A 19,607-nucleotide genomic window follows, 5' to 3' on the forward strand; every position below is an offset into this window, starting at 1 on the left:
TTTGTGGTTCAGGCCAGTTTTTAAAAGGCTGTAATCAATGACATGGAATGGTCAATAATCCTGATGTTGCTAAATGCTAATACAAAGTCACAAACAACAGTAGTGTTTGTTGCAACTCGTAAAACACTATAAGAACATTTTAAGTAACGTCACACTTTAATGCAATAATAAAGATATTTCTAATTCTGAAAACTATTAAATGTTATATTTTGCATGAGTCCCATTCGTTTTGTGTCTCCGGTATTATGCCAAAATAACATCAGATTAATATACTGCCCTTCCGCTCTAAATGATACAGCAACACCAATAAAATAATGATGATGTTGGAGTCAACACATAGCTTTGTTTGGGGAGAATTTTATAAATTTCCAGAGTCAGCTCAGAGCTTTTCATAACAAACAGTAAAAACAGTGTTGTCGTAAGTTGACCTTTGAGAAACAACTGGTGTAAAATCCAAGTCCAGTCCAGAAAGATCAAATCAGAATACAGATCTTTGTCACTTTAGTGATGAAAAATTTGAATATAAAAATATTTCTACATAGAAATACAGGCTACAATTGACCAGCAATTGCAGACAACAACATACAAGCAAAAATAACAATAATTAGAACTTTTACAATAGTTCACTTTGCTTCTTAAATTAATGTTTTAGCGTAAAGTTTTAAATGGATAAAAGGTGACTGATGATTGGATGACAGCTGTAAACTTTCAGTAGCAAACAGTATGTTCATCATGTTCTTTTTGAAGGCACCTGGAATAACAGCAGTTAATGCAAACTTTAGTTACATAAAATGCAATATTGTACTGTATGACCTCTGCTTTGAGGGTGTTATACGCGTCCAACAACCGCAAGAACCTTTCATGTCCATATAACTTTTCACATCCCAAAAACCTTTATACCTCTATACACAATTCAACAATTTCAGCTCAACAAATGGTCAAACTACATCAGATACACGCCACGGAGACTCGGAGGTGCATCCGTGTTACCATCATTATTCTATTTTCAACCCATAGCTGAGCCACATTTCTGAGGTGTCAGTTAAAACACCAGCACTTTACAGAATCCATCCTATCCATTCTGCATTAATATGCAGAATATTGGTTTTCTATTGAAGACATCCTTTAAATCTTTAAGTGAAACAAACCAGCACCAGAGGATACCACCTATAGAAGTTTTTAAGTGCAGCAAGCTGTTACATTCTCCTTCACTACTCAACTTGAAGGCAGTTTCCATTTTGCATTATGGGAGGCATACAGAGGTTAAGGTTAGGCACCCTCCTGTAGACAAAGTGAAAGGTCTGTGCACGGGGTCGGCTGAGCAGCTCAGACTTGATGCGCTGAGGGTGCGTGTCTGGAGCCAGCTGCTGGCTGGTATCCTCAGTAACCAGAAACAGTGCATAGTTCTCTGTGTCGGGGATCTTGAATTTGTAGGCGCAGAGCGAGCTGACCTCCTCTGTGGTGGTATAAGAGTGGACGACCAAGGTTTTGGCCGTGCAGCCTGTGTCCACTTCCTGCAGGGCTACACGGAGATAGTTCTACAGAGAGATACAAAAGGTCCTGTTTTAAACTTTGCCAGAAAAGAAAAAGATGAATTGTACAAGCTGCCAGTGAAGACATGCGGTTAACATAGAGCCATAGAAAAACATCACATGCAGTTGGTTCAATGTTCCACAAGAGGGAGCTTTCTACCAAAAATATAAAGCCATAGATCCAGATACACATGCGGTGATGTTAGTAGAAAATTGTAGAAATATTCCTTTTCACTGATTTCTGACATGCACCTTCCCAGTGCTGCACAGGAAGTTTGGCTTTATATGGAATTGGTACAACTTTGACTCACTGCCTGGAAGTTCAAGGTGGGCTCAGGTCAGGCGTGATACCTGAAAGTCGTCCACAGACGGCACCGAACGCTGGGCGGTGCGTCGGAAGTGCCACTGGTGCAGAGTGTTCCTGGCCTCGGAGCTCAGCACCCGGGCTGCTTGCTCCTCCTGGAAGTTCTTGATGAGGGCCATGGCCCCGTAGGCGCTGGTCAGGTAATAACCTCCTGGGGTAGAGACACGGAGAGGAAGAAGTTTGAAAGCTTGAAGCTGGATGTAGTAAAAGAAAATGGAAAGTGAAACACATCATGGTCATTTATCTAGAAATGAAAGGTGCTGATACTGCAAAAACACTGATATAAAACATGTCAAACAGTTCCTCTATCATCTGATCCATGTCTCCCTTTATAGAAATGAATCAGTTATTCATAAAGTTCGGGAACAGATTTAGTCACCTTAAAGGGATAGGCCACCAAAATTTTAAATTCACTCCTCATCTGTGAACCACTATGCTGATGGAGGGGTGGGTGAAGTGCTTGAGTCCACAAAACACTTTTGGAGTTTCAGGGGTAAACAGTGTTTCAGCCCAGGCAGCCTCTTCTTTAGACATAATAATAGATTAACATAACATGCCTCCATATTGCTCGTGTGGTGTCCTCCAAGTGTCCACAAGCCCCAACATTTATATTCGAGACACTTGGACGACACCACACGAGCAATATGGAGGCATGTTATGTTTTTTTTCTGTTGTTTTTTTACGGTTGAAGAATCGGTCACTACTTTACTTCACTTTACTTCAATTGTATTGGGTTTGGCTGCAACACTGGTTACCCCTGACACTCCAGAAGTGGTTTGTGGATTCAAAGACTTCACCCACCCTCCATTGGTAGATAATGAGTACATTTCCATTTTTCGGTGAACTATCCCTTTAATGTCTCGTGGAACACTTTCACTGAATGTTTCCATATTTGATCTCAGGTATTTATGTCAAAGCAATATTTTCAGATAATTAACTAATGTTCAAAGAAGGTAACACGTACATACACATGCATTGAAGCCGTTCTAAAATGAGCTCATGTGCCAGACAGGTTGACGCTAATAGGAAAATATTTTATTCTGGGTTTCTCTTTTCCTCTGAACCTGTTCCAGCCCATTCAAATCAAACACGGATTGGAATTTCCTGTCAATGTCATCAGGGCTTTCCTTCCCATGCCTGTGTCAAACTCACTCAATGCAGCTTCCTTGTGAACTCAACTCAGCTGACACGTTCCCGGTAACAGGTCTCTGTTACAATGAGTCTTTCAGAGAGAGAGACGTGTTTGCATTTATTTCAGCAGCATGTGATAATAGAAACTGCATCAACTAATAATCACTAACATTTCTAAGAGCTTTAGGTTCAATTCTGACTTGTGTGAACTATTCAGTCACACAGAAGTCTTTGGCTTACTTGACGGGCTGAGTAAAAGTGAGACTACAGAAAACAACATGTTGCACCTGTTGGATACAGCAGCTATCAAATCTGGAGTCCAGTCAATGAAACCAGGTGAAGGTGTGTACAACATGAATCATTAAACACATCTTCATCCACATCTCACCTAACTTATGATTAAGAAGTGTTGATTTGCATAAAGCTGGAAAAACATATGATTCTGTACGACAGATATCTGGCAAGGTCAGCTCAGTTAGAGCCTCAACTCTCACCCAAATTAAGATGCTGTGGAATGAATTCAAGCGAACTACTTAATGAGCTCAAGCAGTTCTGAGGAAGACATTCCTCCTGAATATGGTGCGCAGCTTGCAGGGGTGTTGCAACAGGCTTTGCAAAGCCAGCCCCAAGCGGTGTTTGTACACAGTATCAGTTCATCTAAATGGTGGAGGGGTTAGCGCTTAAACTGTACTTCTTTACTATTACTCATGTGTATGTAAAGTATACACTGTTTTGATTCTGGTAATAGAAGCATGGTTTGAAGATTGGAATGATGTGGTTTGGTATCATATGTTTTGGTCAATGTACCCCTCACCCCCTGGGTTCCTTTTGCTCCCAAAGTTCATTGAAACACTCCTGTGCCAAAGCAAGTTTGAGCAGTTGTTAAATCACTTTACAATCACAATACTTTTTACACCAGCACTGAAAATGTTAAATCTTTGTGTTCAGTGAAAACACATAAGATTAGAATAGTTTTTGTGTTATTAGCATTAGAGCATTGAGTTTGTGACTCCGATGACAAATAAATACACACAATGTGTTTCAGCTGTACTTGACATTGTCCAGTGTCAGTCTCTACCACAACATATGTGTCATATGTGACCCCGCCCCCCCACCCTTGATCTCTAATGATATGAACAGTTTCCAGTTCCTTATACAACAGGAGATGTGCCTTCTGTTCCCATAGTGTAACAGGCTTCCCCCAGGAAAGACCCTTCTTCCCCAACAGGGTGGAACTCTTTTTAACCTCACGCCACACTGTGATGTGCCTAACCTCATGATGGTGATATACAATATCATATAACTTGCAGTGAAGCCACAAGGTAACTTGCAGTGAAGCCACAAGGTTTCTGACCCATACATTTTGCTGCTCGCCACTGCAAACATACATTGAAGCTGGTTGCCTTGTACCTTGCCTGAGTGCCCCCCCTCCCCACTCCCCAACTGGCCTCCACTCATGTTGCATTTTAACAAAAATCACCAACAGTCATAAGTTATTAAACTTAAATTTACTTTGTGTTTGTTTGACTCCCTCTAGAATTTATCAGGCATGCAGGGCTCCCGCACACAGGAAGTTAGTTTGTTTAATGTTGAGAGAAGAAGAAAGAAGAAGAAAGAAAGAAGAAAGAAAAAGCGACACCCAGCTTATCCAGGCTATAATCAGAGTTTTTGCAGCCATTGTAAAACTTTGGCAAAGCACACAAGTCTTAACCTGAATGAATCGGGATGTGGAGAGCAACAAAGAGACTAAATCCATATTGACGTGTGTGTGTGTGTGTGTCTGCCCCCAATGCAAAAAAATCGTGGAGGAAACACAGAGGTAAATCACTTCAGGTAAACAAAACAGCTGTTCGATCAAAATTTTTTAAGGAATAGTTCAATTCAGTGGAGACAGTGGGAAGCAGTTAGCCTGACTCAGTCCAAAGTAAAGAAAATGTGCCTCAAAACATTTCAAATGCTCCGTCATGAACAGGTTGAATCTTGCGTGTTTATTACGTACACAACAGAAATGTAAGACTAAAAATGTGTGTTTTGATGGAGGGGTGGATGAAGTGTTTGAGTACAGAAAACACTTAGGTTGTTTATTGGGTAAACAGCGTTGCAGCCAAACCCAATACAATTGAAGTCAATGGAACATCTTCTTCAGACGTGATATAACAGAAAAAACTGAAAACGCATCCATACTGCTCCTGGTGTCATCCAAGTGTCCATAAGCCCTGACATTCAAATTCAATTCAATACGAGGTCATTTAGACCATGTTTTTAGCCTAAATGTCCTCTGTACTCCTCGGCCTGGAGCCACGTTCACACACAAGCTCACATCTCTATGCTCTCGCCCAACGGGAATGTGACGACATCAGCGAGAACTTCCTGCAGCTATCGCGGGAACTCGCTGATGAACGTGAACGCAGATCCGAAGGAGGATCACAGAGGACATTCAGGCTAAAAACATGATGTAAATGACGCTGTTTCGAGTCAAATTTGAATGCTAGGGCTTACGAACACTTGGATGACACCACACGAGCAGTGAGGAGGCATTTTATGTTTTTTTGTTGTGGATTTTTTATGTTTGAAGATGTGGTCACCAGTTATTTCAATTGTATTGGATTTGGCTGCAACATTGTTTACCCCTGAAACTCCTGAAGTGTTCCCTCCATCAGCATAGTGATGAGTAGATAATGAGGGAATCTTTCATTTGTGGGTGAACTATTCCTTGAGGAGGAGCTAAGTGGTGGTAGCTAGGCTTACCACATGCTGACTCCAGCTCTGTACTTAATAGAGAGGTAAAAGCCAATATATGTGCTTTTGTAGTGTTCGTCGAGTGCAAGCTTTTAAATTGCACACCTAGAAAGACATGGATCACTTGAAGTGAACAAATCTCCAGCACCTACCCTCTCCTTGCAGCAGAGACGGGTCCAGCAGCTCCATCATGTACTGGATCTCTGTGTCCAGCTGAGGCATGTCACACTGAGCCACCACATAAGTCAGCATGGGCAGGAAGTCGTCGGCACCGTACATCCTCCCTGGAAGGAAGCAGAGGGGGAGAAGAGAGGCAGGGGGTTGTGGTGGTCACACAGGTCAGACGGACGAGGCAACAGTCATTAGAACGCAACAAGTATCGAGAGTAGACTGAAATGAGCTTTCGTCTCAGGCTGTGTGCTACATGCAGTGTTCATTTAACACCAACACTATACCTGAGTTATCCTGCATGATGGTGTAGATGAGCTTGCACACACGCAGCAGCAGAGACACCTTTTTCTCCGGGGAGTACATCGTCCTCATGTTTAAGAACTTGTGGCGGATCTTCTCAATAGCCACAGCGTCAGGGGGCACAGCCCCATCCACCCCCAGCTCCTGGGGCCTCTTGGTCTTAGCCAGGGCCAGGTTCTCCCTCAGCTGCTGCCAAGCTCCACTGCTCACCTACAGGAAAACAAACACAGGCTTTAAGGAGTCACTCGGGCAATGATGTTTGTTCACTTTCTTGCTAAGTTAGCTGAGAAAATCAGGTACATTGAAAATGAAGCTGCAGCCTGCGGCCAGTTAGTTCTAAAAATTACACTGAACTCTCTCTGTTATCTCCAATTTCCTGTCTTAGGCATGGTTTGTATTCACTCTTAAAGGTTCCCTGTTGAAATTTAAGGAAAGTCCACATCTCTCATAATGGACAATGATTTGTATGTAGGATTATTTATCAAGCAAATAAAATCTTCTTTATATTAATGATAATGAGAGAACATCAATAATAACGATTATTTAAGGTGTACCAACATCTGTTTAGAGTACATTATATATAATGTTTTTTCTTTTTTAATTTTGAACTCCTACATCTGATATAATAAGAACCAGCAAATAATCCAGACCTGGAAGTCATGTAAGGCCACCTCAACCACGGTCCTCAGAGGCTTCAGGACACACTTGTGCATGGCCTTCTCAAGCACCTGGTCTGTACACACACACACACACAAACAGATAAGATAGAAAGAGAAAGTTTCATCTTTCAATCATGTGAAAAAAATTAGTAATATTTTAAAACCTTAAATGCATCATAGTGAATGTTGTAAGACTAAAGACAGGACATATCCCATAAAACCTAAACTGTGCTGTCTATTACTATAACTACTATTATACAAAGTCAGCCATCAGCCCAACTCAAACCATAATCTAGTCATTAAACCAAGAAGGAAACAAACTGCACAGAATCTTAGTCGTCTTCTTTATACTACCTTTAAACTATGTCAAGTCTATTACAGTAACCCCAGTACATACAGTACTGCATACGGTCATGTGGGCGTACAGTGAACTGATCATGGGCCTTTTAAGGTTAAGGCTGGCTTTTTAATTAAACCAATTTTGAAGCAACAGCATTAGAGATGCAACAATGAGCTGATTAATGAATTAGTTCATTAAAAAAAACCGATGAGCAACTATCCTTAAAAAGGAAAATAAGAATATCAGTGAACCCATGTCCTGTGTGATGACTTGCTGCCAACATGAATGTGCTTTAGACAACCTGTATGTAACAAATGGGGGGAAGTTTGGGTTTATTCCAGAGGCAATCGGACTGGTGAACAGTAACAGTTCAGGGGACGGTTAGATTTGAACATTTGTTTCCTCTGGCACCTCAAGTATTTTGAAATGGATTATTTTGATATCTGATTCATCGTTACAGTCATTACTCAGCTGATGGTTCCTAGGTGTCAAATGTTCTGCTTATACGACAGTAAACTGAATATTTTCTAGCTTGATCCAACAAACAACATTCTATCAAAGTGTAGGATTTCTGACTCATGGCTTTCAACAACTACAACAAGATGAATAAATAACTAACCTCTGTGTTTGACATTCAAAGACTTAAAAGTCAGGTTTCACCTAATAGCTTACATATTTGTCAAGTAAAAGGGCAACCTCAATGTTAAGTGCTGCTCTTTGAGGAGTTTAAGATTACGCTGAATCTGACCAGGTTGTGGATCAAACATGGAGCTCAACTCTGTTCACAAGTATACCATTCACTCAGCTGACATGAAACCAAAGGTTGAGCTTGGATCTTACAATGGCTCCATCTGTACCTCAGACCTACGTCCATAGGCTTCATGTCATTTCCTGCCTACCTCAACTATGTCCAGCATGTACACTGACACAATTGTGTCTTAGCGCTGACAAGTCATGGTGCTAATGCAATGAGTTACACGGGAGAAAATACATGTTTTGCAACAGTGTAAACAAATGAGCATGAAAACACAGGAACTCTGTTCTTGTGGCCTGCCTTTGCGGCGAAAACACCAGAGCAGCACAAATACGAAACACACAATCCTACACAGTCCACTGTAAAAATTCCGGTAAGAAAACTAACTTGTTCATGAACCCACTCATGGGTTCTGACAATTCTGTCAGATCCTCATGTGTACACAAGGAGGGGTACAGAGGCTATTCAGGATGCTCCATCTGTCATACTGTGCACAGGCACACACACTGCACTCACTACACACACACACACACAGAGCAGACTTCCTGATTCCTTCCAGAAAGGCTCATTTCCTTTGCATATTGAGCAACGTTTGTTATTGGGCTTTATCTGGGCTACAACCTGTTCAAAGGCTTCCTTCAAATGCCATAAGCTGAAGGAGAGTGTGTGACATAAAGAGAAACACGCGACCACGTCAACATACACACTAGCACATACCTACACTGAAAACATGAAACACTCACAGAAATGTACACGAGAACAAACTTTATATCTGTACAGAAATGACAGTCTCCCTGTTTGTTGTCATCCTGTCACGGCCATAAGTCAGTCAGAAGTTTGTTCTTTAAGCTCGTCTTTTTCTTACAGACTTTTCAGATAAAGTAACATTTCTTTTCCAAGATGTCACTTTGAGCCTTAATGTAATCCCACTCTCTCCCACTCTGTACACACTCAGGAAAGGAGCACAGGCATCCGACTGTCTGCCTCGCTGCTTACACGTTTCAGTTTTTTAACAACTGTAAGCTTTATGTTTTTCTCACATTTTCCTTCGATAAAGATAATTTTTTTTGCGAGTGTGAGGCATTAATGCGCAAATCTGTGGTCTGCTAGCACAGCCAGAGTGGATCACTTCTCTGTCTCTGAACAAGGCCTTGCTGTTATTGTTTACAATGAACAAGGGATGTGAGATGCGTGCAGAGACGTGCTTACATATTCATGCAAATTCTCTTGTCCACAATAATCTGCTTGGACTGAAACGGCCTTTTTACCATCACCATGACCTCAAAGGACAGTATCAACACATCTGATACACACCACCACGATCAGGAATATATATCCAAAGTGGAAACCAAGTTATCATATGTTACCAAAAGCAGATGCACAAGAGCTTTGCTTGAATGAAACAATGAATCAGAAATCATCTGATAAAAGAATTACAGTACAAATTTGACCTGACATTTGAAGCCAGCTCTAATACTCAAGGCTGTGAACACATTTTGACGATGACCAAAAAAATATATATCAATAACCAACTTGAATAAAAAACACAAAATTAATCTCAACACTAAGAGCATACGACTATAAACAGAGTCCAAGAATAACTCATTGGGGCACAGCACAATGGCATTTCTGTAACTCAACACCTATAATGAGGCAGACTAATATGGAAAACTTCAGCTCTGAATCCCAAGACAGCGGCAAGCCTGGGCACTAGCTGAACATTGTCAGTGACTAAGTCATTTTCAAATCCTCTTCTGTAGAAATAGTAAAGGGGTTGTACTTCTCAAATAATACTGGCATGAAAACATGTACGGAACTGAATGCTGTCAAAGATAGCATATGACTAAGACATCACACACGTGCCCACACATGCATTAGTAGATGTTTCAAAAAGTATGGACACACAAACACATTGACAACCTCCAACTTTAAAAGCTGTATTTAGAGTCACGGTTTACAGATTCTCAATTTACTTGTCCTACTTACCAATCTGGTCCTCAGGTATTAGTGACTCTATTGGTGGATCCAGCTCAGAGCTCTGGCGCAGGTAAGCCTTCATCTGTGTCATAAACTGCCTGAGAGTCTGCAGAAAATCCATCCCTGATGTGTTACAGCACCGGTTCTCCTGAACAAAGCTGATGTAGTCCTGAACTAGGGAGCCAAAATATGAGCTTTTGTTCCTGGACAGCTCTGCAATTCTTTTCACCGCCCGTCTCTCCGGGGTCATGAGCGAGCTCAGCATGCCGCTTACCTTGCGAAAGCGTCCCTTCAACGCCCTAGGTAGGATAAAGGACCCCCCACTAAGGCTCACACCAACCTTTCGCCTCCTAGCTTTAAAGGATGTACGAAGGCGCATCTCTAGATCAGTCTCCAGGCCGACCCCATAATCCTCCTCTTCATCTTCTTCGCCGTCCTCATCCTCCTCACTGCTGTCCTCCACTGGGTCTTGATGGTTGCGGTGTCGAGACGGGCTGGGGGCAAGGCCTAGGGAGAATCCAGGAGATTGGGAGTATTCCAGTGAGTCAGAAGAAGAAGTAGACATGCTCATGTCGCTGAGACGCTGGCGTCCCCTTTCATTAGGACTGGAAGGACTCTGAGCATTATTCTCCAGTAGTACATCAGCGGGGACAGCAGGCGGAGGCTGGCATGATGGAAGCTTGGCACGGGATAGGGCCCTGGCGATAGTCTCATCGTCCATTGCGATGTGGCAGCGGTGGGCCTCCATATCAGGCTTTTTAGGCCTTGGAGGTGGTGGGTTCGAAGGCACAGTGAGCGGTGAGCTGGCGCCTTTGGTAAGGCTGCTGTGCTTGGCACCCATTGGTGGTCGAGCAGGAGCTGGGCGCTTGCTGGGGGACTGGTGTTGTCTCGTAGCCACAGCAACAGCCTCCGGCATGCTCTTGGGTCTAGTGGTAGCTGCTGGAGGTCCAGGTGGAGGTGGCGCAGGGCGTCGGCGTGGCATTGAGCGTGGGGGAGGGGGGCGAGGGGGAGGGAGCCTAGATTTTCCGTTCAGTTTGATGTTGTCTGTGTGTTGCTCACTAGATTTGCTGCTGCCCGACGGCTTCACAGATGATTCACCCACATTCTCTGGGTGGTTACTGGACTTGGCAGCATGTGGAGGAGAATCCTCTGCACAGTGGCGATGGTGGTGTTGATGTGTCTGGAGAAACAGCGGGTTAACAAAGCACAGAGGACCACTGGAATGCCTTCTCTCCAGATTATAGGAAGGTGGAACAGCGTGGGACCGTAAGGTTGGAGGCGCGCTCTCACAGTAAAACCCGGTGTGCCTCTGCTGCGACCCCCCGCCTTCCCTGTTCCTGTTGGTTCGCTGGGGGCTGAGGGTACGGCTCAGAGGGCGACAGGGGCGGGGGGAGGTGCGACGCTGACTGCAAAGAGCAGAGTCCCAGAAGCCTATAACAAACAGACACAGAAAGTTAAACATTACAACTTTAAGCTTCACATAGTTCTCCTAGTACAACTAAAAGTTCACAACGAGTCTTTAAATGAGAAGATGAGTCAAAGAATAGATATAAAAGAACAAAGCCAGTATTCTCTACTATTTCTCACCAACACATCAGCTGTTCAATCAAAGTTCTTACTTTGTGCTCTTTGCTTGTCTTTCTTCTTTTTGCTGGTCGGAGAAATGTGGTGAGTTTAGCTCCGTGTCTCTTGGGTCTGATTCACTGAATGCCGACACACACCCAGAGACGTACAGAGGGAGTCACCCGTGCTAATCACAGAGTGGGAGGGCACTCAACACACCACACGGCACGCATTCCCAGTCTTTCCACTCTTCTTCCTGCTCTGTTTTCCTTCTCTCGTAATTCAAATAGAGCAGTGTTCCCCTGTAGCTCCCCTAACGGAGTAGTTTTTTTACAATTTTTTTATTGTTCAGAGAATTGATAGCTATCTGCAAACCTTATGTACATGATCTTATGCCTTTTTCCTCTCGTGCTTTAAATCAATGCTCTTTTTTAGTTTTGTGTCAACTATTTGAACAGAACAGACAACAGATCATACACACTTTGAAGCATATGCACCAAGACTACAGCCTAAGTCTGGTGACGACCGGTTCTGCAGTCTAAAAATGGAAATGTGACCTCTTACATTCCTGGTGCAATAAAGAAGCAGACTCCAGCTGACTGCTGGTAGAGCAGTTTCAGATGTCTCATAATACCTCAGTGTCTAGAGAGTGAACTCTGACTGTGGTATTCTCACGGGTCCATGTGAGCAATGAACACCTGACACTGCAGAGCACGACTGCACCAGGCAGCCCAACCTCAACCACCCATATAATAATGACTGACCTCACGGTAGCACGAGTTGAAAAAGGGCTTGCTGTAAATACTGTAATATGTTTAAATCTAAAGAATCTTTCAAATAATACATTTGTCTGTGGTCAGGTCAAAGACTAATACAAATTACTGGCAAAAATATGCATTTGTCATTTACTTATTTATCCTGTTGTGTGTTGTTTTTCATGAATGTGGTTATGTAGCTGACAAATCTAGTCTTGATGATCACTCAAAGTGCCTTACAGATCCTTTTTTCACCCATTCACACACATTAATACACTACATTTATGGGCAGCACGTTTTTCTATGTCAGGTGGCTTGGTCCAGTATCTTGCCCAAGTACACTTCGGCATGTGGAATGGGGAAAACTGTGATTGAACCACCGACTATCTGGTTAAAGGACAACCCTCTCTAACCCCTGGGCCACAGCACCCAACCTAAAAACTCTGTCACTTCCTGCCTGGGTTTCATTACATTACATTACATAACATGGGTTTCAAAACCCAGGTAAAAGCCTTTCCATGGACAGGGATGATTTTCGCCTTTTGGGGCAAAAGGAAGACTTTTAATGCTCACCCCAACCGGTCGAGGCAGATGACCGCCCACATTGAGCCTGGTTCTGTTAGAGGTTTCTTCCTGTTAACAAAGGAGTTTTTCTCTCCACAGTCGCCAAAGTGCTGCTCAGTGTGGGAACTGTTGGGTTTCTCTAAATCAAATAAGATTTTAAGGTCTTGACCTTCTATGTAAAGTGCCTTGAGATAATGTATATTATGCTTTGGCGCTATACAAATAAAATTGAATTGAACACATGTGAAAGGTTTGTGCAGGAAATGACTCATGGACAGTTGATTTACAGCAACTGAAAAATGGTTAAATTGAAAGCTACTGAAAATAATTATGACATTGAATTAAATAGGACGTCTGTTTAGCTTGAAAGACACTGTACATGTGCTCGGCCTGAATAAGTTCATAACTTTGTTGTGTGTTGACACACACTTTCTACATAATAGGGGGGGTTAAGATATCTAAATAATTGCTGTAATGGTCAAAAACTGGAAGGTATGGAGATCCTTAGTCCTATTTCTCACATAGCTGCTGTCAAAACATCTGCTCTCTGAAATGGTCTCTAGTGAGATTGTTCTCCTGGTGGAGCATTTTATGTGATCTGGCTAAAACCATGATTTCACGACTGCTGTAAAATAAAGCTGGACTTCCTTGAGAACAACAGAAAATAATCTCTGCAGCTTCATGGTTTTCCCCCATAAAATTATAATGTGAAGTATAACTGCCGTCACTCTGCCGTCATTCACTCTGTTGTTCACTCTGTTGTTTAGACGTGGCTGTATTGTGTACATAAACTTTACTGAAATCACTGCTCCTGGTCATTGCTCCTAAACAGCACAGTGTTGGCCCAGCTTTAGAGAAGAACTGTTCCAAACTAATATAACTTAACTTTGTTGTACAATGGGATTAATGCAGTGATGAACCATTCATACTTTAGAGAGAATAAGTTAAAATATGACTTTGTAAACATGTAGTTAAAGCAAAACTTTGTCCAAAAACTGTATATGAATTAGGGGAAATCAGAAATCGAGGTGTGTCTTTCTGTCAACAGGTAACTGACCTGAGATTGAGGGAGACATTTGAGACATCAATGACTTAATTTCACTGAATATAAGAGTAACACTAACAGCACTATGCCAGCACCTCTACAAGGCTGTATGAAGGCACAGTACTAACATGCTCATAGAGTCAATGCCAACATACTTCTGTTTACCAGGTTCGCCCTCTTATTTTAGCATGTTAGCAATGCAACTTTAGCACTAAATGCAAAGAGACTACAACTGAGTCTGATGAGAATGTCATGAGTTAAACCAAAGTATGAGATGAATTAAAAACAAACATCGGCAAAAGCTTCATACAATCCATCTTATACTGCAGAGATGTAAGCCAAAGTGCAGCACCATCCCTAACACGACTAAACATTCTAATAGCACCCTAGATATCCAAAATGGACCAAATATTCATGATAAATGCTCCAGTTAATAAGTTAAATTCGATTCAGAGCCCACCACTCGATATCATACCAGCACCCTCACTTTGTTTGCCCTCTGGTGGGGAAAATAGGGTGCAAAGTCACTGTGATATTCAAATGTCTGAAGCTATTTGCAACATGTGTTTGTGTTTCACATGTGCGTGCCCAGAGTCCACAACACAGATCGAGGCAGTCTGCATTTAGACTTTAAATAGAAGCTCTCCAGTGGAGAAGGGAGTTTCCCTTAATGAATATATGAGCTTGTTAAGTGAGTTTCAGAAGTTGGCTTATACTTTATGGGTTTTTCTGCTTTTTCCCAATGGAAAAAGGAGGAGAAGAAGGATAAAAGTGCAAAAGCAACAACAACGATGACTAACACCCACTTCATTCTCAGGAATACAGCCATGCTTATACAATGACAGCATTTCAGGTTTGTAAATACCAGTGACACAGTCTACTGGATCTTACGTTAGCAGTCACACTCTCGAAACTTGTGTGTTTTCACACATTTTTGACTGTGGTATGATGGTATGTGTGTGTTTAGACAGCACACAGCCGACTGTAGCTTTCCACTCGCCACTCCCTTCCCCCCACACTGAGCACTGAGTAATGTCGTAGGCTTCCACTATAGGAAGCTGACTCACTGCAGTTGCACAGCAGCTGGGCCTGGAATAACTTGACAGAGATGAGGTGACTAAAACTGCTGTGAAAACAGACCCAAATGGTCAGTGTGAGAAGACAAAGGAAAATAAACAAAACCTCTGCACAGAAATGCTGGTTGTTTCATTTGTCTTTGCTTTGTATGACTGACAGTTTTCATGGATATCGAGCGTCATCATCATGTGCACATGCACAGCCAGGGGGCAGATAACGTCCAATAATCAATCAATCAATCAGTCAAATTTTAATTGTATGGCCCATATTCACTAATCAGTATTTGTCTCATAGGGTTTAACAACGTGAGACATCCTCTGTCCTTAACCCTCAACAAGAGTAAGGAATGAAAGCTAATGACGAGCTGATTCAGTACCTGGAACTGTGTGAATTACAAAAATAGTGGTTGGCAATGTTTACAGTTCCAATGTTCTGGTCACAGCTCTGGGTTTTATAAAATCTGTGGATGATTTTAAACTGCAGGAATAAATAATAAGTAATAAGAAAGGGTGTTTAAAGTTGATTATTAGATTTTGCCGTGGCTCTGTGTTTGATATGTGTTTACAGCTGATAGAGGAGCAGGCTGATGGCTTTGGGTGGAGGTTGTGTCACATGTAATGCTATCCAGAAAGCAGAATATTAGATGCTAATGTAAAATATTGATAACCACAGTGAGCAGGGCTCTCAGCAGGCAAACAGCATGACAACATTATTTTGTGCTAACATTAGAGAGCGAGGCAGGCTTGCTGTTTTCACCTGCTTCCAGTCTAAGATTGGAATAAATCTCGGCAGTTATTTTTTTATACCTGCATGAAACTACTTTAAACTCGATGAACAGGAAAACACCAATCTAAAAACAGCATTGTGCCTTAAAAATTTATCAGCACTGAATTAATTTGTGGTTCAAACTTGGAAAATCTCCAGCAAGGCCGCTCAAGATGATGAGTAAAGACATAATTGAAGATACCTGCTCCGAGCTGAGCCACCTCCTCCAGCTCTTTCTGAGTCTTGGCAGATGCAATGGCCTCTGGGAGTTTGATTGTGAAAGGCAGGACATCCCTAAGGAAAGAACAACAAGCCATAAATATGATAAAAAACACAAGAGAAAGTAGAAATACACTAAAATAAGTTGGACATTGGATAGAGAGTATGACTCATCATTACTGTTCAGTGTACTGAACTTTATTTTTAAGGTTATATAGCAGTTTTGTCAATGACACACCCTGACAATAGTGATAATGCCATGAATCTAGTAAATGTGTTGACGCACCCTTTAATTCCAATCATAGATGAAAATCTCTAACAATTCAAAATATATCTGTGTTGGTATCTAACATGTTGCTCAACCAAAACTCTGAGCTCCATCTCCACAGTCACATGCACTGCTTTGTTTCTTATTGCTTGTGGCACGGTTTCCCACTGTTTCCCGTGTCTGCAGTTTGAGTCTGTCTGAGACCCTGGCACCAGCTAAAACAAGAAGTGAGAGCCCTGGGCACTGAGAGTTGACTGCTTACTCGACAAACATTCTTTTCACTTGTGTAAGGTTCCATCCTCAAATCCCCTCTCGTCAGAGAGTAGCACACGGAGAGGCTGAAGGATGTGCCAGATGGACACAAAAGGAAATGTGTATTTACCTGCTAATACAGTAGAAAGCCACCAGGCGAAACAGATCTGCGAAACTTATCCCAGATCCCTCGAGAGAAAACGCTGCAAACAAATGAAAATGCAAATTAAATAGGAGTCCATTTAATAAACACATTCTGCATGTGAATTTGTAGAGTCTGAAGGCGAGGGACAAGGTTTTGGGGCTGGACTGATCACATCTGAGCAGGTTTCGGTGGCCCGCAGGGAAACATGTGGAGAGCAAAAGAGGAGGAACACAAATTGGCTTTTTAATTTATCTGCATTCATATACAGATAGCTGTTAATAGAGATTAGCCAAAATGTTGGACCTAAAAACACCTGCAAAAAGTATCACTGTTTGTATTTAGTGTCGAAAAACCTTTGACTTGTGTGATAAAAAGAAACTTGTAGAAAGGGTACGATCTATATCTGCTGTCTACACGGGAGAAGCCTCAAACTATTGTCTGTTGTGGGGTTGAGCTGTGATTATATGTGAGGGTGGAACCATATTTCAGACCCATATTGAGAGCTGGTGATGGGGTGGAGTGACACAGAGAGCAGTACCACACTGTATCGAGCACGTCAGTGAATGAGGGTGCAAAACAGAACCAATAGCAAACATTTAAAGAAAACTCCTAATGGGATAGAGAATCTGAACTCAGAGTCCCCAAGCACTGATAAAACCCTCAGTTACACCTGCTGCACCTTCCACTGACCTCATCACCTCTGGCCATGTCGACCTCTGTTGAACTTTACTGCTTTGGTTTTTGCAATGTTTAACTCGATTTTTTATTATTGCTGTATAATATGTTGTACTGTTGCAATAAACATTTTAACGTGAGTTGTCTGTCTGAACCATTTTAAAATCTGTTTTGGAAAAACCTCCTCTGGTTTTAGTTTTTCAAATGTGAGGGTTTCTCAGATTTTTCTCTGCTTTAATAGACAATATTGAATATTTGCATCAAGGTTTGACAAAAATAATAAATTGTTTAAATTATTTCCCAGTCTATTCACTTATCTACTACAAGTGCAGGTGTGTTATTTTTCATGCAGTGCATTTCGGCTATCTCAGAGGCCGTTTTAAGGTACAGTTCACCCAAAAATGAAAATTCACTCATTACCTACTCACCACTATTCAGATGGAGGGGTGGGTGAAGTGTTTGGGTCCACAAAACTGTTAACATCAGAAGTAAATAGTGTTGCAGCCAAATCCAATACAATTCAAATGTAAAAAAACATAAATGCCTCAGTGAGAACTCACGGGTATCATCACATGTCCCTTCGGCAAGGAGGCACGAGCTTGGTTGATGTGCACGCAAACATGAACACGGCTCTGAGCTGAAGATAACAGTGGACATTTTTGCTAAAATCATGGTGTAAATAAGCTGTTTCGTGTCGAACTTGAAAGTCAGGTCTTACTGACACTTGGATGACACCACAGGAGCAGTATGGAGGCATGTGTTTTTCACCAGTTACTTTACTGTATTGGATTTGGCTGCTACGCTGTTTACCCCTGAAACTCCAAAAGTGTTTCGTGGACTCAAACACTTCACCCGACACATAATGACTGAATTGTATATTTATATGAACTATCCCTTTACGAAACAATAAGAAATAATGCCTTTGTTAATGAGCAAAGTGAAACCGTTCATTCACATGGCTGACTTGATACAGCACTGTGTGCAGTGCGAGAGGCTAACTGAATAGCAGCTGACCCACATCTAAAGGCCAAACCAGGCCAAAGGCACTGCGGTCCCTCCCATGTGTGCTGTCATTTCAGTACAGAGAATCCACAGCTGCTATGTCATCACACTTTGGCAACAGCTCCAACTCTCTGTGTGGAACCACAACACGTGCAGGACGAGTTATTCTAATACTAGGAGCATATTTAAATCATATAGGTTTTAGACATCACAGTTAATAAAGACACACAACACTAAATAAATGAATCTTAGTGCACACTTATGGTAATCTATGTCAACAACGTGACACATTTTAACTAAGGTGCACATGTTCAATAAAGATACAAACAGCTAATAAATGGTTGCAATATAAAAAGTGCTTTGGATATAGATAATTATTTATCAAATTATACTAACAGTTCCATAGGACATCTATTTTAAAAATCAACATGACCCCCAATGCCAAGGTCTCTCTCTCTATCTCTCTCACATACACACACACACACACACATGCGCACACACGCGCACACACACACACACACACACACACACACACACCATTGTGTTTCAAGCTGATGTTCCGGTCACACTCGTTTCCCATCTCGGTATGGGTTTATCTTTGTACAAGCTGAGCGGACAGGAAAGGAAGGAAGAGACTTTTCTTTTAACTTGCTGACCGAGAGTAGTGGTAGAGGTGGTTGTGGCTAAATGAGACACAATCAGGGAAGCAAAGGAAACTGGACTAACACAATTTGAACTTTGTGATCTGTCATTGTCATTACAACAATAAACTTGAATGAGTTTTGCTAACAGTTATTTGAAGCACTGTTCCTAAAAAGGTTAAAGGTGAAGCGTGTAGAATTTAGAACAACAATTCAAACAATTAAGATGAAACAAACTAGTAAAAACATCATGAGGATTATTCTACATTAGATTTCAACCAATAATTCCCTTTCACCTAAATCTTACACACTTGATCTTTCATTTACTCTTTACATTGTGACCTGTCTGAAAAACATCTGTGGTAAAGATATTGCATCTCAGTCAGATATTGCCAATACTAGATTCTGTGGGATCATCTTTTGAGACAAACTTGAACACAGAGTCCAACTTGTCAATGTATTTGACATCCTCTGAAACACTACAGATCCTGACTTAATCCACGAGGAATCCTGACTCCAGAAAACATACATATTACTCACTATACTGGCTCTCTTTGACAGGAAAATGGCTGATGGGAGTTTCTGACCGATCCTCCTTCAGACGCACAGACAGAACCTTTCTCTGCAGAACAGCTGACTTCCTGACCAGGAATACCTGCACCAGAGAGG

At 41.8% G+C, this 19,607-nt stretch overlaps 1 protein-coding gene across 3 annotated transcripts in view; it reads right to left on the bottom strand.

Annotated features, from left to right (window-relative positions):
* Window positions 1–341: 341 nt before the first annotated feature.
* The window catches only part of LOC109627705 (ras and Rab interactor 2), a 35,959-nt gene continuing 16,693 nt past the window's right edge, over window positions 342–19,607 (bottom strand). For 2 of the 3 annotated variants that reach the window (XM_020084453.2, XM_069530258.1), the window contains 9 exons: window positions 19,479–19,593; window positions 16,606–16,678; window positions 15,939–16,030; window positions 9,977–11,398; window positions 6,888–6,970; window positions 6,222–6,447; window positions 5,919–6,050; window positions 1,884–2,047; window positions 342–1,538 (listed from right to left, as the gene is read on the bottom strand). In XM_020084453.2, coding sequence (XP_019940012.2) covers window positions 1,212–1,538; window positions 1,884–2,047; window positions 5,919–6,050; window positions 6,222–6,447; window positions 6,888–6,970; window positions 9,977–11,398; window positions 15,939–16,030; window positions 16,606–16,678; window positions 19,479–19,593 — 2,634 coding nt within the window. In that variant the 3' untranslated portion in view covers window positions 342–1,211. Of the gene's footprint in view, window positions 1,539–1,843; window positions 2,048–5,918; window positions 6,051–6,221; window positions 6,448–6,887; window positions 6,971–9,976; window positions 11,399–15,938; window positions 16,031–16,605; window positions 16,679–19,478; window positions 19,594–19,607 lie in introns of all 3 variants that reach the window. The other variant, XM_020084454.2, reaches the window with a different exon arrangement.

This window comes from Paralichthys olivaceus, chromosome 8 (assembly GCF_024713975.1).
Source record: "Paralichthys olivaceus isolate ysfri-2021 chromosome 8, ASM2471397v2, whole genome shotgun sequence".
NCBI classification, from domain to species: Eukaryota; Metazoa; Chordata; class Actinopteri; order Pleuronectiformes; family Paralichthyidae; genus Paralichthys; species Paralichthys olivaceus.